This window comes from Echiichthys vipera, assembly GCF_963691815.1.
Source record: "Echiichthys vipera genome assembly, chromosome: 8".
In the NCBI taxonomy this organism is placed as follows: domain Eukaryota; kingdom Metazoa; phylum Chordata; class Actinopteri; order Perciformes; family Trachinidae; genus Echiichthys; species Echiichthys vipera.
Genome location: NC_139833.1, coordinates 11,134,922 through 11,154,320, shown reverse-complemented (window position 1 = coordinate 11,154,320; position 19,399 = coordinate 11,134,922). Strand labels below are relative to the sequence as shown.

Genomic DNA, 19,399 nt, shown 5'->3' with positions numbered 1-19,399 from the left:
GAAATTCTCCTATTGGGTGTATGAGACTGATGAAACAGATCAGAGTGTGTGTGTGATAGCTGATCCAGTGTGAGTCAGGACAGCTCCGCCTGGGTTGGACTCTGGGTGGATGGAAGGACAAAGGCACCTGTTCTTGCTCTCAGCATTCCTCTGAACCTAATCCCTACCATCTCTCTCTCTCTCACACACACACACACACACACACACACACAGACAGACTGTGCAACGTCGCTTTTATATACGCTGTTGCTGTTGACAGTGAATCATGCATCACTTCAGGTAGAGAATGTCCTCTCGCCTTTACTCACACACAACCGGGCAACCAGTCCTCCAGGGGGATCCATTTCACTCAAGGACCTAAAATATGATGAGTGTGTGTGTGTGCGCGTGTGTGTGTAGTGACCTCTGTGCCTCCATGCCAAAGTCAAAAAGCTCATTAGAGATGCATCTTGACAGACAGACCCATGTAAACAATGTTACTGACACATTTGCACAAACTCTTAAAAGCTGTGATGTTGTTTTCTTGTTGTTTTCGTTTAATATTTATCTGTTTGATTATCTGTTTGTCATATTTTAGTAACTGTTGCTTTACATGCAGACAACAGTTAGCCAATGAGCAGCACCACAGGGTCAGTGGTTAAGATATGGTCAGCACTACTCATTTATTCATTTTAGTGACCAGTCACACCGCGAATTGTCCTGACACAGTCACCATCAGTTTGCTATGTCTGGAAAGAATGTGTCGTCCTCTGAAGTATGAGTGTGTATGTGTGTGGGATTATGTGTTATTGTTGGAGTTTCTGCCGGGCCAATATGTTTATGATTGGCCCCTGTTCCTCTGTGATAGTCACTCTGCATTTGATCACGCAACAAGTGTTTGAAAGTGAAAGAGGAGAAGGAGGGTGAGAAGAGAAAAAGGAAATAAAATGACAGTGAGTGAGTTTTGTTTCATTTGCATGCTAACTGCTACCTACTTATGCAGGTCTGGAAAGTCTGAGAAATTACAGACACAGACAGCACAGTTTATGCGGTTTAACACCCATGATCTTTCACACTTCACACATTGTGGGTTTTGTTATAAAGAATAATCTGTAGTTTGAATAAAGCGGCTAAGATGCTTGCACAGTCTGTTTGTTGACCCCCTCATTGGCCACCTTCTGTCTGCATAATATTCAACGCTGATAAAATCCTGTCTGAGATTTGGAGATGGAAAATATGTAGGCATATTGTTTGACTGATATTCAATACTCTTTGTTTAATCGCAAAATTACTCCTGAGTGGGTGGGACAACTGAGTGATTAATTGCATTGTAATTGGAGGAAACCGCGAAATGGTGGTGTGGAAAAACTAATAGCCTACATAGATTTCCTTTCTGCCTATTTTTGACAAAAGAAAAAACAGAAACCAAAATATGCTTGTGGTGGGTCTCTCACATAGCATAAAAGGCAAAAAATATATAGTAAAGATGTTAACTTGTGTTGATGAAAGGCTCCAGTATTATGTAAAGATTCATAAATATCTGGCAGATGTGCTATCAATGTTATTTAGTGTTACGTAACAGTGACTAAATGGTCAGAACAGGCTTGTGCAGCAGAGATTATCAGGGCTATCTATCTCTGCCTCAGGCTGTCATCCAGCAAATCCATTGACAAGCCTGAACATCCATAATCTGTTGATTTTGTTCTGTTTGTTTTCCAATCTCCAGCCCAGCCCATCTCATTTCCTCTATTGCCATTTGCATGCAGCGCAGTTAAACTCATTGCAAACACTGGCTTCATTCTGAACTTATGTTCTTCCCAAAGAAGAAAGTAGAAACATCCACCCCCCATGTCCCTTGTAAAACAAAAGCCCTGTTACTAATACCATCTTTCAAAAACGTTTAATTATATTTTACAGTGATAGTGTCTTTTATTATTATATTAAAGTGTTTAATAATCCTCCAAAAATTAACTCAGTTGGCCAAAATTTGAAACGAACACTTATCCACTTGTGTTGCATTTTATTACATCTGACCAGTAACTTTTTTTTTGTGGTTATTCAGTGTAATTTGATGCTTAACATTATTTCAAACATGAAACCAAACCTTTTAAAATAACATCAGCTGGCATTAAATGTTCTGCACAATGACACTTTATCAGGGTGGATGCTATTTCTTTGGTAACGCCACCTCCTCACTTGTTCGTTTATCAGTGCTACAAGGATGATTGTTGATAAAATAAAATCCAGCCCAGGCTATATCTGGCTGATTATTACACTGTAATAGTCTATTTAGCTCAGTCGTGTCAAATTTTCATGACCACCCAGGCGACAGAATGTTAGTGGGAGACTTGCACAAACATTTTCAAACACGAGCACTGGCACATAAACTCTTTCTAACTTACATTTGGGCACACACATACTCATACAAACAGAACGAGACTGTGGGCGGGGGTATATGACTGTGTCTCTTACTCTGCGTTTCCTTCGAGCAGCGGGTGGAGAGAGATGGAGGGATAGACAGGAGAGATGACTGGCCATGTTGTTTTCCTCCGGTCATAGGAAAGAATGACTGCATGAGAGGAAAGAGGTGGAGGAGAGGTGGAAAGGTTGTTCATGTGCCTAACTGTTCCATCAAGCCCACGAACACTACAACTTTCAATATTGTAGTTTCAGTAGCGTGTGTGTTTCCTGTGAAGAGCTGCTGTGGTAATGACAGTAGAGGAATGTGGTTTATACAAAAGCTGTAGTCTACCTCCACAGTAAGCCGTCTAATTTTATATTTGCATCAACTAGCATTCCTAGGTCGTTTCAGTAGAGACCTCTGTCCACAGTGAAACACCTGAACAACATAAAAAAGGACCAAATCCCCTCCTGCGCCCTATTTTCATTCAGCAATAAACCAACTGCATCACAGCCAGTTAGTCTGGGCGGAGGACTGAATCGGACAGAAAAAAATGTGCTTCCAGATTTATGTGGTCGTACTTTTAGATAGTCTTTTAAGATGAAGACAATTTCAGTTATATGGGACGATAGGGTGCAGACGATTAAGGCATTTGAAGGCAGATTCAGGCTTCTTCTTTCATTGTTTGTGAAGTGCCTTATTCCTTCTCTTCCCCTTAATTTTTCCTGCTCATCCTCTTGCTCTTCACTTTGTCAAACTGTCCCATAAAAGACAAGAGAATCACCCACAAAAAAAGATTGACTGAAGAGTGAAAGGAAAAATACAGGGAAGACTTGACAGAAGTTAAGACGGCAATATTCAGTGTGAAATATGAACGAGGATACTGACTCGGTTGCTCTGTTGTATGTGATCTTTATTTTGCTAGACACTGATAAGCCTCCACTCACCTGAAACCGCGACAGCTGCTGACTCTAACTAATTGTAATCATGACCTAGTCCTTTCTGTAAAGCAATTTTCAATAATCTGAATAATGTGTCCTCCACAACATCATCCACTGTTGGGTGTTGTGCTCCAGTGATGCACACTAACCCTCCCACTCTCTTTATGTCTCTTTCACAGGGATCGCCTTCCCAGAATGGGCTTACAAGCCTGAGTCGAGCCCCGGGTCCCGGCAGATACAGCTGTGGCACTTCATCCTGGAGCTGCTCAGGAAAGAAGAGTATCATGACGTCATCGCCTGGCAAGGGGACTACGGCGAGTTTGTCATCAAGGACCCAGATGAAGTGGCTCGGCTGTGGGGGGCCAGGAAGTGTAAACCCCAAATGAACTACGATAAGCTGAGCAGGGCACTCAGGTATGACGACAAAGAAACTTGCTGAATATGTTTGATTCATTGTGTGTCTGTTTGTGGGAGTGTGTATTCATTCATAGTTATTTGCTCCTGTTCCTGACCTTTAACCTTTCCTCTGTGGGGTACAGCAAATACATCAGATGGAGCTCATGATTACGATAAGGATCTGTGGACCCTTTATAGGGAGACATTTCACAAGAACATTTACCAAATGCTAATCTTTAAAGAGCCCACATGCTCCAGTTGAAGGACCTTATTACTGAAGCTCTACAATCTTATTACACAAAAACACTATTGTCTATTTGGAATAGCCAAGGCCATAATATAATTCACTGCACTTTGAATGGGGGATTGGAATTTAGTAGGAGGAGGAAAATTTTCATCAAAGAAATATATTAATTCAAAATCACAGACTGGTTAAGGGCCAACTAAGAGTGATTCAAAGTCCTTTATGAACCAGCAACAGGTCGGCCACCCTCTGAAAACAGGCCTAATGAGTGAGCTTGCATTAATAATGTCCTTGTCTTAGTGCGCTGCCACATGGGCAGTGGGCAAAAGCAGGGGCCTTGGTTGGACTGACTGGCTACTGGCTCTCAGGACGTGTAATGTCATCTTTTTGTAGGGGCATGAGCCTGAGATAGTACTGTGTCTTGGTTTCAACTCAAGCACAGGGGATGAAATTGCTCCTTTTCCAGATAATTTAAGAAGGACAGGCAGTGCCTTTCCCAGGATCTTCTCAGCAGGAGAGGAGAACTGATGATCTTGACTAGGGATTTTGTCAGGTGGTGGAAGGAACACTTAAGCCTGGCTGTAAAGGAGGCAGACAGAAGACTTGCATACCTTTTTCTCCTAATAATTTGGGGCATTTGATGCCTTTTAATCAGTATAGAGATGAAAGGAAATGAGCAAAGCCCCCAGCCAGATGTTATCTGGTGGACGCTCAACAAATCATACACCCTCACTCCAAGACCATCAGGTTGCTCTAACTTGCCTATCTCTTTGGTGGTCACTGAAGTAGTGAAAAGGCTCCACAGTGGCCTGACAGAAGAGGTGAATGAGATTTGTCTTGATTGATTCAGCAGGAGCAATCTTTTATTGGACTGTTGGTGTGAAGAGGGAGCTAAGCCTAAAGACTATTATCAGTCCGTGTGTGTTCTGACCCTCACCTGTGGTCATGAGCGCCTGAAGTGCCACTCTTAAAATACTTTATCAATCTCCTTCCCAGCGGCAATGTGGTTTCCATGTGCAAGGGATGTGAAGACATGTTGAGCGATCAGAGAGGTTGTTCTCCTCATGTAGATAAACTAGCACTGGTGCAAATATACAGAACATGACGTTAGGACACTTGATCACACCGTGGGGCTACATTTATTGTAAAGAATCAACTGTCATCCAAATTAAGAAAACCATCTGTGACCCTGGCATTTGATTCCAGTTATAGCAATGACCTGCTGGAAGAATTTCATTCAGACCGACAGAGCCCAGTAGCTTGAACTCACTGACTCTGTTTCACCCATACATTGCATTAGTCATGCCTGCCAAGGCACTAATAGCACTTAACCAAGTCTATAATACGTGTAAATGTCATAAGAGTGACCCTGGCCACATGCCTTCACGCGCTGTTGACCTGGACAAGTTTAGCGACTATTATGCTCCAAGCCGGGTTACAACACTGACCTATTTGGCCGGTCACACCTTTACATCAGTGGTCACCAGTTCAGCCAAGCCCCTTAGCGTCTCACAACAATGATTTGACACAGTTTTGGTCGTGACCCTTGCTTCAAGTTCAAGTATAACCATCACATCAAAATCTGACATTTCAACACCATTAGTTAGGAACTTTGATATCAGCTACATTATGATTCACCATCATCAGTTAACTTTATCATCTGATTTGGGTCGTCACTCTTATTGTGAAGAATAATACAGTATATTATTATTAATATTAATAAATCTATTAATATATTTCAAGCTTTGCATCCGATGGTTCCGAGTTCTCTGGCTACCGTCCGGCTATCTGCTTTGGTGACCGTCAAATTGGGCTGCTCAGATGACGTGTCTATAAAGCGTCAAGACCAACACAATAGTTGGGGTATTGCAAGTGAGAATTCCCATTAAAAATGGATCACATATGAGCTACTCAACAGACGCTTCTGGTTATGTTTGTGTTTTTGGCTTTCACAATTAGACATTAGGTCACAATATTGTTTTATTTTAGAAAGGAGCTGCATCGAATAATCTTGTTATTTAATAACCTCTCAGCATTTTAGAGTTCAGTATTCATAAAATAAAGTAAATCACACATCCCGGGGGGATCTTCTCAGCTGATGCCAGTTGTAGTAAGAGCAACTGATTCACTGTGTTGTGTGAAGCCAAACAGAGCCAAGATTAGGCTAAGCACTTTAAAGAAAGCCAACATAGGCCTTTAAAGGAGGGAAATGCATTGAATTGCTTATTTAGGGTAGGGGCTTATGTGCGGTCATTTACACTGGTGAGATTAAGATAATGTCTGTTACAGATGGGATCATATGGGAACAGAGAGAATTAACATGGACGACTAATGTGATATATACACACACACACACACACACACACACACACACACACACACACACACACATTAAGACTTGGAGTCCAGATCTAGATTTCCTGATTTTGAGAGTAAAAGAATATGGATGAGAATAGTTGTGGTCAAGCTGTGTATTTATAGCATGTCCATCCTCTAGAGCTATAACAGATTTGGAGCTTAGGCTGCAGGAAGTGCATATATATAGCGGGTCTTAGTGCCCTGCCCTCTGATGGACCAGCCTTAGAGGCTGATTATCAGAACGTTTTCTGCACAGGATTTTCCCCTCGTGTGTCCTAATTCAACCTCCTTTAAATTGAGCAGAGTCACTTCAGGTTTAGAGTGGGAAGGGCAGTCAACAAAACATTGTACACCTTCACATACCTACGTCCTAGTCACCTGATTTGACACCAGAGCTGTTGCCAGTCCTTTACTGCAAGAGACACTCTGGAAATGCAAGCCTTGCAAGAAGCACATCAATAGTAATGTGGCAAGAGGATTAATGGCACTAAAGATTCATGAAGTTATAAAGGAGGCACACAAACACATGTGTATGGTAAGAGTCCTCATATGGAGCAAACTGTTGGCTAGCAGGCCACCTTGTGCCTTTCATATGGAGAAAACTTGGAGTCTGCTAATAATGAAGACCACAGTCAGCATGTGGCAATTAGCATACACACATGCTCACATACTTGAAACGGCACGCCTGTTTTGAAGTGCTCTTTTTATCACTTAGCCTTTGTAATTATTATTTTACCTTTGTGATCTTATTCTTTCCTGTCTGCCATGCACATGGTGGAAACTCCCTTAATCAGCACGGCTGCATTGTGTGTGTGGACATGTGCGTATGTGTTGGCTTTCCGTTAAGGGGACACAGCCTTAGTCCATGCGTCATCTTGGTCTCCCGCTCCCACGGCCGCTGTGAAATTCCCACTCCTGTTGAGAGGATTACACTCCCATTTTGTGTGTGTCTGTCTGTCTGTCTGTGTGTGTGTGTGTTTGTTTGTTTGTGTGTAGACATGCTTGATGTTGAAAGATGCTAGACTATCATTTCATAGTTGTGTTTTGTTATTTAGTAATGAATGAGTTTGTTGTTGTGCCTTGTTACAGCGAGGCAAATGCATAAAAAACAAAGTAGAATATTAAGGCTGCTGGTGCGAGTGTGTCAGGGCTTTGAGGTCAGGACTGTCTGACATTTTTGCTGCAAGCAATGAATGAAAACAAGGACACCGTCTTTTACCACCAGCTGCATTTTCATCTTTAGGGTTCCTTTGGTAGGACAAGAAAGTAAACCTGTCCACTAATAAAAAGCCCCTCCTCCTGATCCTCTGCACCACCACCTCGCTCTCATAAATGAGACTTGCACCAATCCACAAAGGAGAGTAGGGGAAATGAAGCCTGTTGCCAATCAGTCACTGCAGAGTGCTGGCTTAATGAGTGTAATCATGCTAAGAGGTCCCAGCTCCTAGAGACCTCCAGGCCCCCCTGTCCTCCAGTCAGCAGCCCACATTGGCTCCAACACAGTGGTCAGAGGTCAGGGGGACTGCCACGCACAGCTGGCAAAGATTAACAACACAGCACATGTGCACATTCACATACACAAATGCACCATTGTACACAGACTCTCGCCAATGCACGCTTACTTGCACAAATGTTTGTAGTATTTGCTTTATGTCCAACATTCATTTAACTGTGATGGAAGACCACAGCTGGAAAACTGCCACCACAGAAAAACACTTAGAATGACTTCCACAAGGCTCCTGGGTATAGTGATGCTGTAAATTCAGAACATTTGACAGTTTATTTGTATGCTAAAACAATGTGAGAACATGCATCTATGACTATATTTTAAGTCAATAGATAATACTATGGGGAAGTATAATCGTGTAATGCCACTGTTCAGTTCTTCCAAGGAAAGCCCTGAAATACAGTTGCCATTTTTAAACTCCTGCACTAAAACTGGCTCTGATGTGCATTTAGAAGTAACCCCATTGACCACATCTACACAACCTCCTGCAGGAAATACTGCTGCATATGCACACAGTGTTACTCACCTATCTGGCTGGGCCTGTTTATAGGTCAAAAGGCCTCTTTGTACATCAGCACATTATGTGGAAACACCCAGGGCCAGAGGGAAAGTGCAGAGGGAGCACCCAGGGACAGTACCACTGTATGACTTTGTGTTTAGTGTATACTTGCGTGCATTGTCTTTCCATTGTCTTTATCGGCAGCATGTATGTGTTCAGCGTACATGAGCGTGTTGTGTATGTCATTGTCACTGACTGAATGGGCCTTTTATTTTCTACGAGGGTGGAATATACACACACACACACACACACACACACACACACACACACACACACACACACACACACACACACACACACACACACACACACACACACACACACACACACACACACACACACACACACACACACACACACACACACACACCGGAGTGTGCTCGAGTTCATATTCGCACCAACAGAGCATGTGAACGTCCGGATCGGACCCTGACCGGATCACATCTTCAGAGACAAACACACACACACACATATAGCTTCATCCCTGCGCAAACACATTTCCTTTTGAGACAGTACACTCATCATACCTGGTTTATACACAAAGCACTTTCACATGTGCAACTTGTACACACACCTGAGTGTGAGCAGCTGGTGTTTGTGCATGTGTGTAGAGAAGGATCTGGCTGGGGTGTGTGTGTAACGGCCAATGCTGACGAAAGAGGCAGAAAATAAACACAGGGCTCATGGGGAGTATTGTAATCCCAACTTCCTGTCACAGTCGGCGCCTATTTACAGCCCAACAATGGGTAAGGCACAGCCTGTCCACGCACAGAAGCGGGTTCGTTCACTTTATTTTTAGTGTTGACATTTGTGTGTGTGTGTGTGTGTGTGTGTGTGTGTGTGTGTGTGTATGTAGAGTGATCCTGTTATAGATTGATGAGCTTATACAGATATCGTATTAGAGTGTAATACAAAAGGTTGCCTTAGCAGACAGGTCTTTTGTTCTTAAGCAATACCTGACTTTCTGAACTAAATGTACGGATAGAACATTTAGTCCTAAAATGTTCTTGATATTTCCTGTTTTAGACCTGGAGTCTAATGGGGCAACAAACATGAGCGTTCAGACATTTGTATGGGTTGCAAACAAACCCCCGGGTTAGCCACACTTATTTGATTTATGGTCTGAACGCTCACTTTTGGGTTCCTGTTGGACCTATTTTTTAGTGGCAATGTTGCGTTTTGAGGTCTTAGCTATTTTGTGTCGAATACAATGTTATGTTATGCTTTAGAAACGCTCAACAGACCTATGAGCAACATATTGAAAATAAGTTATAATAAACTATACATAATCTCCTTTTGAGTACTGACTTTTCCAATTTTATACCATACTGGCTGGCTGCTGTGTTTCAGAAGTTTGACTTTGTAGTTAAAGGATTTAGGGGAAGCTGTTTATATTATTCAGAGTTAGAAATGAATTAACAAAAAACAAAGGTATTGTATCGGCACCAGTATAACAAAGAATATCAAACAGCACAATGGTACATAATACTTTGGAGTTTAAATGGCTTCAGATTTGGTTAAAGTGCTGTTTTGAAACGTCTATGTTTATTCATTGCCATTGAGTTCCTCCTTGTAGGTGTGTGTGTCTGTGTGTAATCACAGCTTTAATCCCTGGCCTAGAATCACACACAGTAACAACTGAGCTGATAGAAAGCCTCATCTCTGTTCCCCTGAAGGCTTTGCCTAAATCCATACTTGCATTGATTGTTCAATCTACTCTTTTGGTTAAACAGGGAGCAGGATAAAGCTACATCTCCTGGATGAGACCTACTGAGGGTGTGTGGGGGAACACGTGCACCCATGTGTTTGAGTGTGCCTGAATGAGATGGCAGTTATAGTCAGGAGAGGGGAGAGGTGTGTGTGTGTGTATATGTGTATGCATGTGTGTAAGGCGAGTGCGGTGGGCAGCTAAACACAGGCACTCAAAGAATCTCTTTCTTCTCTTTTGAAGTGAGTTCAAATGCTCTTCAAAGACTGTCTGCCTGTGTGACGGTGCAGGAGGAGGGGGCATGGAGAAAGAATGGGTGACCATGTGCTCTAAACACAGCTACAGTTTCCACGGCTTGGATTACGCAAAGTTGTCTGCTTCCAACTATGCATCTCAGCGTTCTTTGTATTAGCTGCGTGTGTGTGTGCAGCCATGCGCACACTAGATTTTAGTTGGCTACACTCCCTACTATCCGACTGCCATGAGCCAGGGTCACACAGATGTGTCCGCACAGTGATGCTATTGCTGTTTGGGATTCGTCCATATTTATGCCAATTATACACTCAGATCCAACTTTCTAGAATGAATGCAGTCTAGTACAACAATACATCTTACCATCATGAATGTTGTAATGTTCAGTTTTACATTTTAGAGGGGTTGGTTCAGCTTTATCAGCATTTTGGAAGCTGTAGTCTGCGGCACTGATGAAGGGAGAGTTTGAAAGATGACAATGCTTAAGTCATTGTGGTGGGACAGGAAGTCTAGCTGCTGTGGAAAAGTGTCTGTAGAAGAGAAGATCCTGTTGGAGTCTCAGATCACTCTTATGTATGTCCCCTGCCTCCAAGATTAAAGAAACATAATGTGCTGCTTTGCACAAAGTCGGGCAAATTGAAAGATAATGTTGCTGGCTGCATATGTGTTCGCTAACTAGCTTGCTACCCGCTAACGACGAGCTGCAAAAGTTGCGGAGGCAGTTTGTTCGCTTTTGTAGATCTTCACTATAGGGCTGCCCTAATTTTATTTAACTTTAACAAATAAACTCTGAACTCATTTATATCGTATTTTAGTGAGTGTAATGTTTCAGTAGTTGATAAAAGTCATTTTCATGAAATCTTGCTCCAACTAGGGGTTGCAGTGATGCTCTGTGATAAACAAAATAAATTATTTTTAGATATTTTGGATTTTGATTGTTTTCTACACTTGCAATCCGTAAATATATTAGACCCATACGTGAGCCAGAGCACAGCTTGTTGACTTTTCTATCATCAGCTAATTCGATCATAGTCCTGTTGCGGTTTTAATTCTGCTTGACTTCCTGCCTGTCTCTGTCCGTCCCCTCGCTCCCTACTGCTTCTCTCCCCTCCTTCCCGGCCCTTGTGAGTATCTCCCCTAGAGCAGAAATTACATGCTGCTTTGTGCCTGGCGTAAACAATGTTTTCAACAGTGCAGGCCTGTCCTGTCTCTCCCTCTCTCCCTCACCCTCTCCCACCGCCCCGGGGGATGAGTGGAGAGCACAGGGAGAGAGTTGGGATAAAGAGGGGGAGGTGGATTGATGAGAGAAAAAGAGAGAGGGGTATCAGTAGGATAAAGGAAGAAGAGGAGGAGCGAGAGAACAAGTGAAAAAGAGCAACAGTCTGTTCCCAGTGCAAAAACGGCCCAACCAGTCTGTGTAATAAGCATAATAAGAGGGGGTGAAGGGTGACACCTCCCCACCACCAAACACACACACGCACGCACACACGCATGCACACACACACACACACACACGCTGCCTGGATAGCTACCAATCAGTATAATGATAGTCAATGGGCTCTGATTAACTCTGCATTACCTACATACCCTGAAGCCCCTATGTTTGTCAGCACACTTCACTTAACTTGTTCCAGCAGACTCATGGAGGGAAAGCAGAGCCTAGTGCAGGTAGGTATGCAGACATGATGAGAAAATGTGCAGTCTGGTTAAATCTTGGCCACGGGTAGTGTTGCAAAGGATAGGTGGTAGTTGGTGAGTGTGCCACACAACCTTGTTATCTCCCTCACGGGCAGACACGCTGTCTTTGTTCCTGTCTTGCTCTTTATCTCTTCCTCTTTCCCTGCTCTGTCTCCCTCGGTGTGCGAGGGTTGGCAGCCAGGGATCTAGAGGTTACATAAAGTGGATGTGGATCTGTGGAAGAAAGAAGAGAGATGTTACATAAAGAGCTGTAGCTGGACAAAGGTTAATAAAAATGGAGCCTTGTACTGTAGGCAGGAGCCACGGCAGAGAGAAAGCTTGAAAAAAAAAAAAAAACCCTGAGAATGGCCATTACATAAACAGATAAAGATTTGAATTATTGGTGGCTTTGCTGTTACATAAAGAGATGGGTCCATCTAACAAAATGAATGACAGAAACAGTTGTTTTGTGTAATACACATGTGACAAAACCTGAACATAAAGGACACATTTTTTCTAATTCTTGACCTTCTTTTAGATGGATACAGATTAGTGAGGGTACTGCACATACAAAGTCCACACAAAGTAACATGAGTCACACACACTGGTCAATCATGGCGTGCAACACACACTCTTGTGGCATAACAACCTATTTGGCATCATACTTTGACCCCTAGTCTCTTAATTGTTTAGTTATCCCTCCACACAACACCCCTGCTGCTCCACAGCTCAGTCCATCCACTACTTCTTATCAATCAGTTTTCTCTATTTCCCCCCGTCTCTCCCCCCTTCTCGTCTGCTCCTCTCCCTTTACTGTGTCTGCTTTGTGCAAATGTCATACAACACTCTGTAATATCTATCATTAGATGGGGGGGGGGGGCACGCACCAACGACCGACTCATGCTTATTAGTGTGTGCTTGAGTGTGCAGGCGCATCTGTCATAGTCTCAATGACTCCAAGAAGAGAATTATGTTTTGAAATTAGGTGTATATTTAAAATTAAATGGTTCAGTGTTAATAGGCTAGTATTTATATTACCTGGTGGAATACATCAAAACTGTTGCAGAAGATAATTTGCAGTTATTTAACCCTGATATGTGTCTTTATATTTGTCTTGAGATGCATTATGCACGTGTGAGCAGTGTCTTTTCTTAATAGTATTATTCATTCTATGTGTTTTATTGTCTTTTTCAGATACTACTACAACAAGAGGATCCTCCATAAGACCAAAGGCAAGAGGTTCACCTACAAGTTCAACTTCAATAAACTGGTTTTGGTCAACTACCCCTTTATCGACATGGGCTCCACTGGTAAGCCTTGACAGTCTATAACTGTGTGCCTTTGCATGTTCAAATATCTCCTAATCACACAATAGGATAGCATGATTACATAGAATTACCAAGGAGAACAACCAGCTTCACTCAGTATTCCCCCCTCTTTTTTTCTCTTCCTCCCTGCCCCCCTCCCTTGATGTCTCCAGGAAGCACTGTTCCTCAGAGCGCCCCTCCTGTACCCACCGGTGCAGGGACTCACTTCCGCTTTCCTCCTTCAACGCCCTCCGAAGTCCTCTCCCCGAACGAGGACCTGCGCAGCCCCGGTGGCATGTTCAGCTCTGTGGCCCGGCGAATGGCGCGGGGCTCTGTCAGCGATTGCAGCGACGGCACCTCGGTCAACTCTGAGATTGAGGATGGCAACACGGGAGCAGGGGAGGAGAGGGGAGAGAGGGCAGTGAGTGGAGGAGGAGGACCCGGTGGTGGGGGAGGAGGTTACCGGAGTATCATCCATCCCCGTCTGTCTCATGAAGCCCTGTTCCGCATGTATGGAGGACCAGGTAACCCTGCTGGGCATCCAGGCTCCCGTGGACACACAGGGCACCGGATCCACCCAGATTCACTGTCGCCCTTCCCTGTGTCCCCTCTGCCAGGGCCGGGAGGAGCTGGCCTCCTCGCCCCTCCTCTGTCCCCAGCACTCTCCATGACCCCGACATCTCACCTACCCTACACCCCCTCACCCACCCTATCACCCATGTTAGGCTCCCACTTCTCCTTCAACCCAGAGGACATGAAGCGCTACCTGCAGGCCCACACCCAGTCGGTGTACAACTACGGCCTCAGCCCAAGAGCTTTCCTCCAGTATCCCAACATCATCATCCCTCAGCCCCATCGGCCCGCCGCCGACAAGGCTGGTCTGACCGGAGAGAGAGGAGCTGCCGAGAGAGCAGAAAGAGCAGCGACAGCAGGGGGAGGAGAGAGGGCAGGAGAACGGCATCACCATCACTCCGCCCACCACCACCCTCATCCACCTCATTCTGCCCACCCTCACACCCATTCTCATCCCATGCATCACCCACTCCACCTGGGCGAGGAGCCTCCACACATGTCTCCCTTCAAGTTCAAGCTGCAGCCGCCGCCACTGGGTAGGAAGCACAGGGAGGGTCAAAGCCAGGGTAAACCCAGGCAGAGCTCACTGTCCTCAGGATCTGGGTCCTTGTCGTCTACCTCTGGCATAGGTTCTTCACTGTCATTCGGCAGTGACCTGAGCTCAGCCAGCGGCTCAGGCCTAATCTCTGCCTCCTCCTCAACGCAGTCGCTTAACAGTGCAGGACTTCCCAAGATAAAGGTGAGATAAATGGACACAAATACCCCTCATCATGATCCACGCAGCAACCTCAAAGTTAGACAGGGAAAATGTGTGACATAAATCATCACAAGATCTAAAAACAGACATGTGTATTTAATCTAAAATATACAACACTTAGTTACCAGACATTGTCTTAAAGGAAACTTCTTCTAAAACATTTCAGGACTAAACATTGTTACAGTAATGAATTGTCAGTGAGTTTCTCCATTTTCTGTTTTCCTGCTTTGTTTATCTTTGTCTCTGTTGCCATTTTTATGTCTGTCCAGGTGGAGCCCATCTCTGATATCGAGTCAGAGGAAGAGGTGGAAGTGACCGACATTAGTGATGAGGACCCTGATGATAGAGATGAAGAGTTTGAACTTTTCTCCCCTCGCCACCCCAGAGCCCCTGACCACCATCACCATCACCACCACCACCACCACCTGGCTAACGGCACAGGCGCACCCCAACATCAACCCCATCCTGATGAGGACCTGGACGAGGATGTCTTCAAAGCCCCTGCTCCGCCTCCACCTGGCCTGATGCCCTTCTTCACCTCGCAGCACATACACTCCAATCCACATCGCATGCTGCCCGTCCTCAAGAGTGAACCCACCGAACCAGGGGACAGTAACACCCCCCCACCTCAGACGGGCTCAGCTGGACCTCCCCAGACAAAGTGCATCCCCCTCAAGCTGCGCTTTAAGAGGCGCTGGAGCGAAGATCAGCGCATGGAGGCCTCGCAGGAGGAGTCTGATGACAAGAAAGTACGACCACAGGAGGAGAGGGAAAGAGAGAGGCAAAGTAATGGACGGATGGAGATAGAGGAGGATGGGGCGGGCAGTGGAGAAGGGGACAGCCCTCCCCCGCTATCATACGAGGGCTCTTTAGCCACGCCACTGGCCTCACACCGGAGGGTGAGCGCTGAGCTGCATCGTGCCACTGCACAGCTGTCTCTGGAGAACAAAGACTGCTGATGAGAGACACAAACACTACTACTCCGGTAACACTGGAGGTGGTGCAGGAGTATGTAAATGGTTCCTCTGTAATCCGTCTCCCACACTGACAAACTAGATTCCTGAAACCTCTAGAGAACTGAGAGTACAGTCCAGCATACACACATAGAAAACCCACACCTCAAAGACAGCCTGACTCTTGACAGCCTGACACCCCCCCCCCCAGGTGAGACTCACTCAGACTCAGCCACCCCAGGCTCAGTGACTGTAACAGGGCTGAAATCAGAGGGAGGCTCCCTCATGAAACCTGGCTCCAAGTTCGCCTCCCACCTGGCCAGTGAAGCTCCAGATGCCCTGCCCCAGTAGCACAGCTCCTACCTTCAGGCCCAATCAATACAATCAGCATCCAGTCAGCACTTTTCCTCAGGGGACACTCACACTCCCTTAAAGCCCAGCAACACACCTAGGATGAGGACGTGCACACTCTCCCCTGACGGGACTTTGATAAGTGCCTGTATCTAACAACCCACAGCTCTGGAGTGACATGGAAGAGAGCAAGGAAGAGAGAGGACTGCTATGAGTAGTCAATCTTTAACTCATGAAACACTTGGAAAGTTCGGCAGATAGTGAAAAAATCACGGGGGGGCTATCGGCTGGGGCTGTTGGGTGTTGCCTGATCAACTCTTAAACCTGGCCCACTCCACTCAGGGAAGCCTAGTGCTGTATGTTTATTGGATTCATACACACAAATACACACAAGCAGAAAAAACAAACAAAGCCAACAGTGAAGGGGACTCACAGTGGAAGCATCGCTTATGGACACTTAACAATGTTCACTGCAACACACATTCACATTTACACATCTGCAGACTTTGACACTGGCACACTGTTCTCTCAGAGCTTCTGACTTTTGTCGAACCTTCCTTCTGTCTCTCTCCTGTCCTGCCCCTCTTTTTCTTACGGACCACTTGTGGAAAGATCATGACTGCCCTCACAGAAATAATTTCAACCCCAGGGAGATGTGAGGAGAGGAAAAGAGAAGAATGATGAAGTATACTTCAGCGTAGGGGACCACGAGAGGAAGGCACCAGGGTGGGAGAGGAGGGTTTGAGGGGTTCCTGTAACTGTTAACCTGTTAGCCTTCGCATCTCACCTAACATGGCTTGTACACTGAAAATAGTTCCTCTGAAGTCCCAGCAGCACAGAATCCTAGTTCACCAGGTGAAGCTCATCTAACAATCATAGATAGTGTTAAACTAAACCAGCAGAAACACACACACACACACACACACACGCACACACGGCACTGCACTGCCTATAGCTCTTCAACATGCTCCCTCTCTCTGTGTCTGGACCTCCAGCTCTGTAGTGGCGTCATCCTCAGGTCCTGAGAGTGTGTGAGACTGCCTGGCCTGTTAACTACATGAGTGTGAGAGCCTGAGAGAGCAGGGAACATCTTAGACCACACACACACACACACACACACTTATACACACCGCCTCTCTATGCCTTGTTTTATAGCATGTACAAAAGTGCAAACTGAGCTCTGACAACACATACAGACTATATCTTTATATATTCTAAATGAAATTATTAAGAAAGTGAATTTTAAAAAAAGAACAATAGCATTTTAATGATATGATTGATTCAGGATTTTTTTTTGTAAGTGGATTATTTTTAGTGGTTAAGTGTCGCGCCACTCAGTAGATAATATGGTATGGAGGGTGGGGTTGGCAGAATGAAGAGGGATTCTCTTGTACATTTGTTTCATAGATGAACAAGCCAGACAAAAACATAAACAGGCCAGTCTACCAGAACCAGCCAGAAAAAGAAAAAAACAGGACTGGGAACAGACTGCTAATGATTCAGATGTGTGGCTCACTCTGCTGTTCACTTCGTTTGCAGTAGCTTGCCCTTTCAGCACACAGCACTCTGCTCCCTCCTGTCTGTACAGTCTCGCTCAGCTCAGTGGGGTTCTCCCCGGCCCAAGCTGTCCTGGCCTCAAGCCACCTCTCCAGGCCCTCTGTCTGCCTGTGTGTGTGTGTGTGTATACGTGTGTGTGCTCAGAGTTGGCTCATGGGTTATAAAGTAGTAATCCTGTCTTTTCTCTTACGCCGTTAGCATAATGCTCCAAAGTTCACAGCAGCTCTGGACTGGGGTGAGAGAGAGGGGATGAAGGGGTTAATCATTACTGTAAGATAACCTGGAAAAGTTGGAGGCCCTGTCCTGAAAGGCCCTCTCCTCCAAACTATGCACATTCACACACACAACACAAATGATTATACCTGTGATTATGCTTCAACACCCTGGAGTTTTTCGTCTCTGCTGCCAGAACATCCCGGCCTCTGATTGGTTAACGCAGCCATGTTGACCAGCAGCCTGTCCCGCCTGACCAGCGACAAGACGGATCTATAGCAGCGAACTGTGAGATGGATGGCCTCCAGGCAGTCTGTGTAGCTGAGCTGATTGAATTTCCTCATCAGACCCCTGTGGTCTGGACTGGAGCCTGACACATACACACACGTACACACACACACACACACACACACACACACACACACACACACACACACACACACACACACACACACACACACACACACACAGTCCTGTGTCTGTATTTGAACTGACAGCTGCCTTATTACCACTTTTCATATCTCAGCAACAGATGAGGCATCAGTCTTACCTGCTCTGCACTCTTTCTCTCTTCTTTCTGTTTCATTTTTTCCTCGCTCTGTTTCAGGCCGTGTCTGACTTCCTGTAAACTGCGGCGTGATCTGACTCCGTCATGATATTGCAGGGTAAAAAGATTGATTGTAAGGCAGACTCTCTCTTGCATCCCGTTTCGAAAGAACGGTAGACAAACAGCACAAAGATTACATTTCTCTATCAAAAGAATAAAGGTTTCTCAGTTTATTTTTCTGATGTCAATATTGCTATTGATTATTGTTGTTGTTATTACTGTTCTCATTGGGTTATTTACCTCTCCACCTGGCATTATTATTATTATTCCAAGGCTCGGTTAGCTGTTGCTTTTTATGTTGTTACATCACTTTGGATGATGTGGAATCCCCCAAACTCCATTCCCTGTTTCAGACTTCCAAGCCCCCAACCAGAGACCTTTTTCTTGTCTTTAGTTTTTACAAATGTAATATAACTAAGAATGTGTAATATTCATTTTGATGCTGACGGAGAAATAACATTGGGGACTGATAGGACAAGGCTGCAGCGCAGGGTTTTATTTAGGGGCAGAGGGGGACTGATTTTATCTTCTGTTGTCATGTATTGTAATTTTTATTTTATAATGTTACCTTTTTTTCTCTCTTTGCTTCTGTATATTTTTTTCCATTTTTTGGGGGGGAGGGGGGTTGTATCATTTTAAAAGAAGAAAAAAGATGTGTATTGTTTGACTGTGTAAAGGTCTATCTTCTCCCTCTTTCAGCCTCGCTCCTTTCGCCTCGTCTCCCCCGAGCAGTTACGTAACACTCAGATGGAGAGATGAGAGTTAATACCATGATGTAACATTGAATTTCTCTACTTCTTTCGTGTTTGTTTTTTTTTTTCAAACTTGTAATTAAGCTGTAATCAGGGTTAATTAAAACAGGTTGAAACCCAATATGAATATCACTGCGTTTGTTTATGTCTGCTCTTCTTCATACGTCCGTATTTATTAATGACGCATAATCAGACGGAGGGGTTTTTATTTGTAAACAAAGAGATTAAACTTGTTGACTTGTCTCGTCAACAGCAAGCCGACAGTCATATGAAGTATTTATATTCCTCAAAATGATTAATGCATAAA

The 19,399-nt window shown here is 44.6% G+C and overlaps 1 protein-coding gene across 1 annotated transcript in view; it reads left to right on the top strand.

Moving 5' to 3' along the window:
- Positions 1–19,196, top strand: part of erfl3 (Ets2 repressor factor like 3) — a 50,141-nt gene extending 30,945 nt beyond the window's left edge. The window contains exons 2-5 of the mRNA XM_083918644.1: positions 3,501–3,735; positions 13,217–13,332; positions 13,503–14,641; positions 14,929–19,196. Of these exons, the coding sequence (XP_083774770.1) occupies positions 3,501–3,735; positions 13,217–13,332; positions 13,503–14,641; positions 14,929–15,618 (2,180 nt within the window). The 3' untranslated portion in view covers positions 15,619–19,196. The remainder of the gene's footprint in view (positions 1–3,500; positions 3,736–13,216; positions 13,333–13,502; positions 14,642–14,928) is intronic.
- Positions 19,197–19,399: the final 203 nt, after the last annotated feature.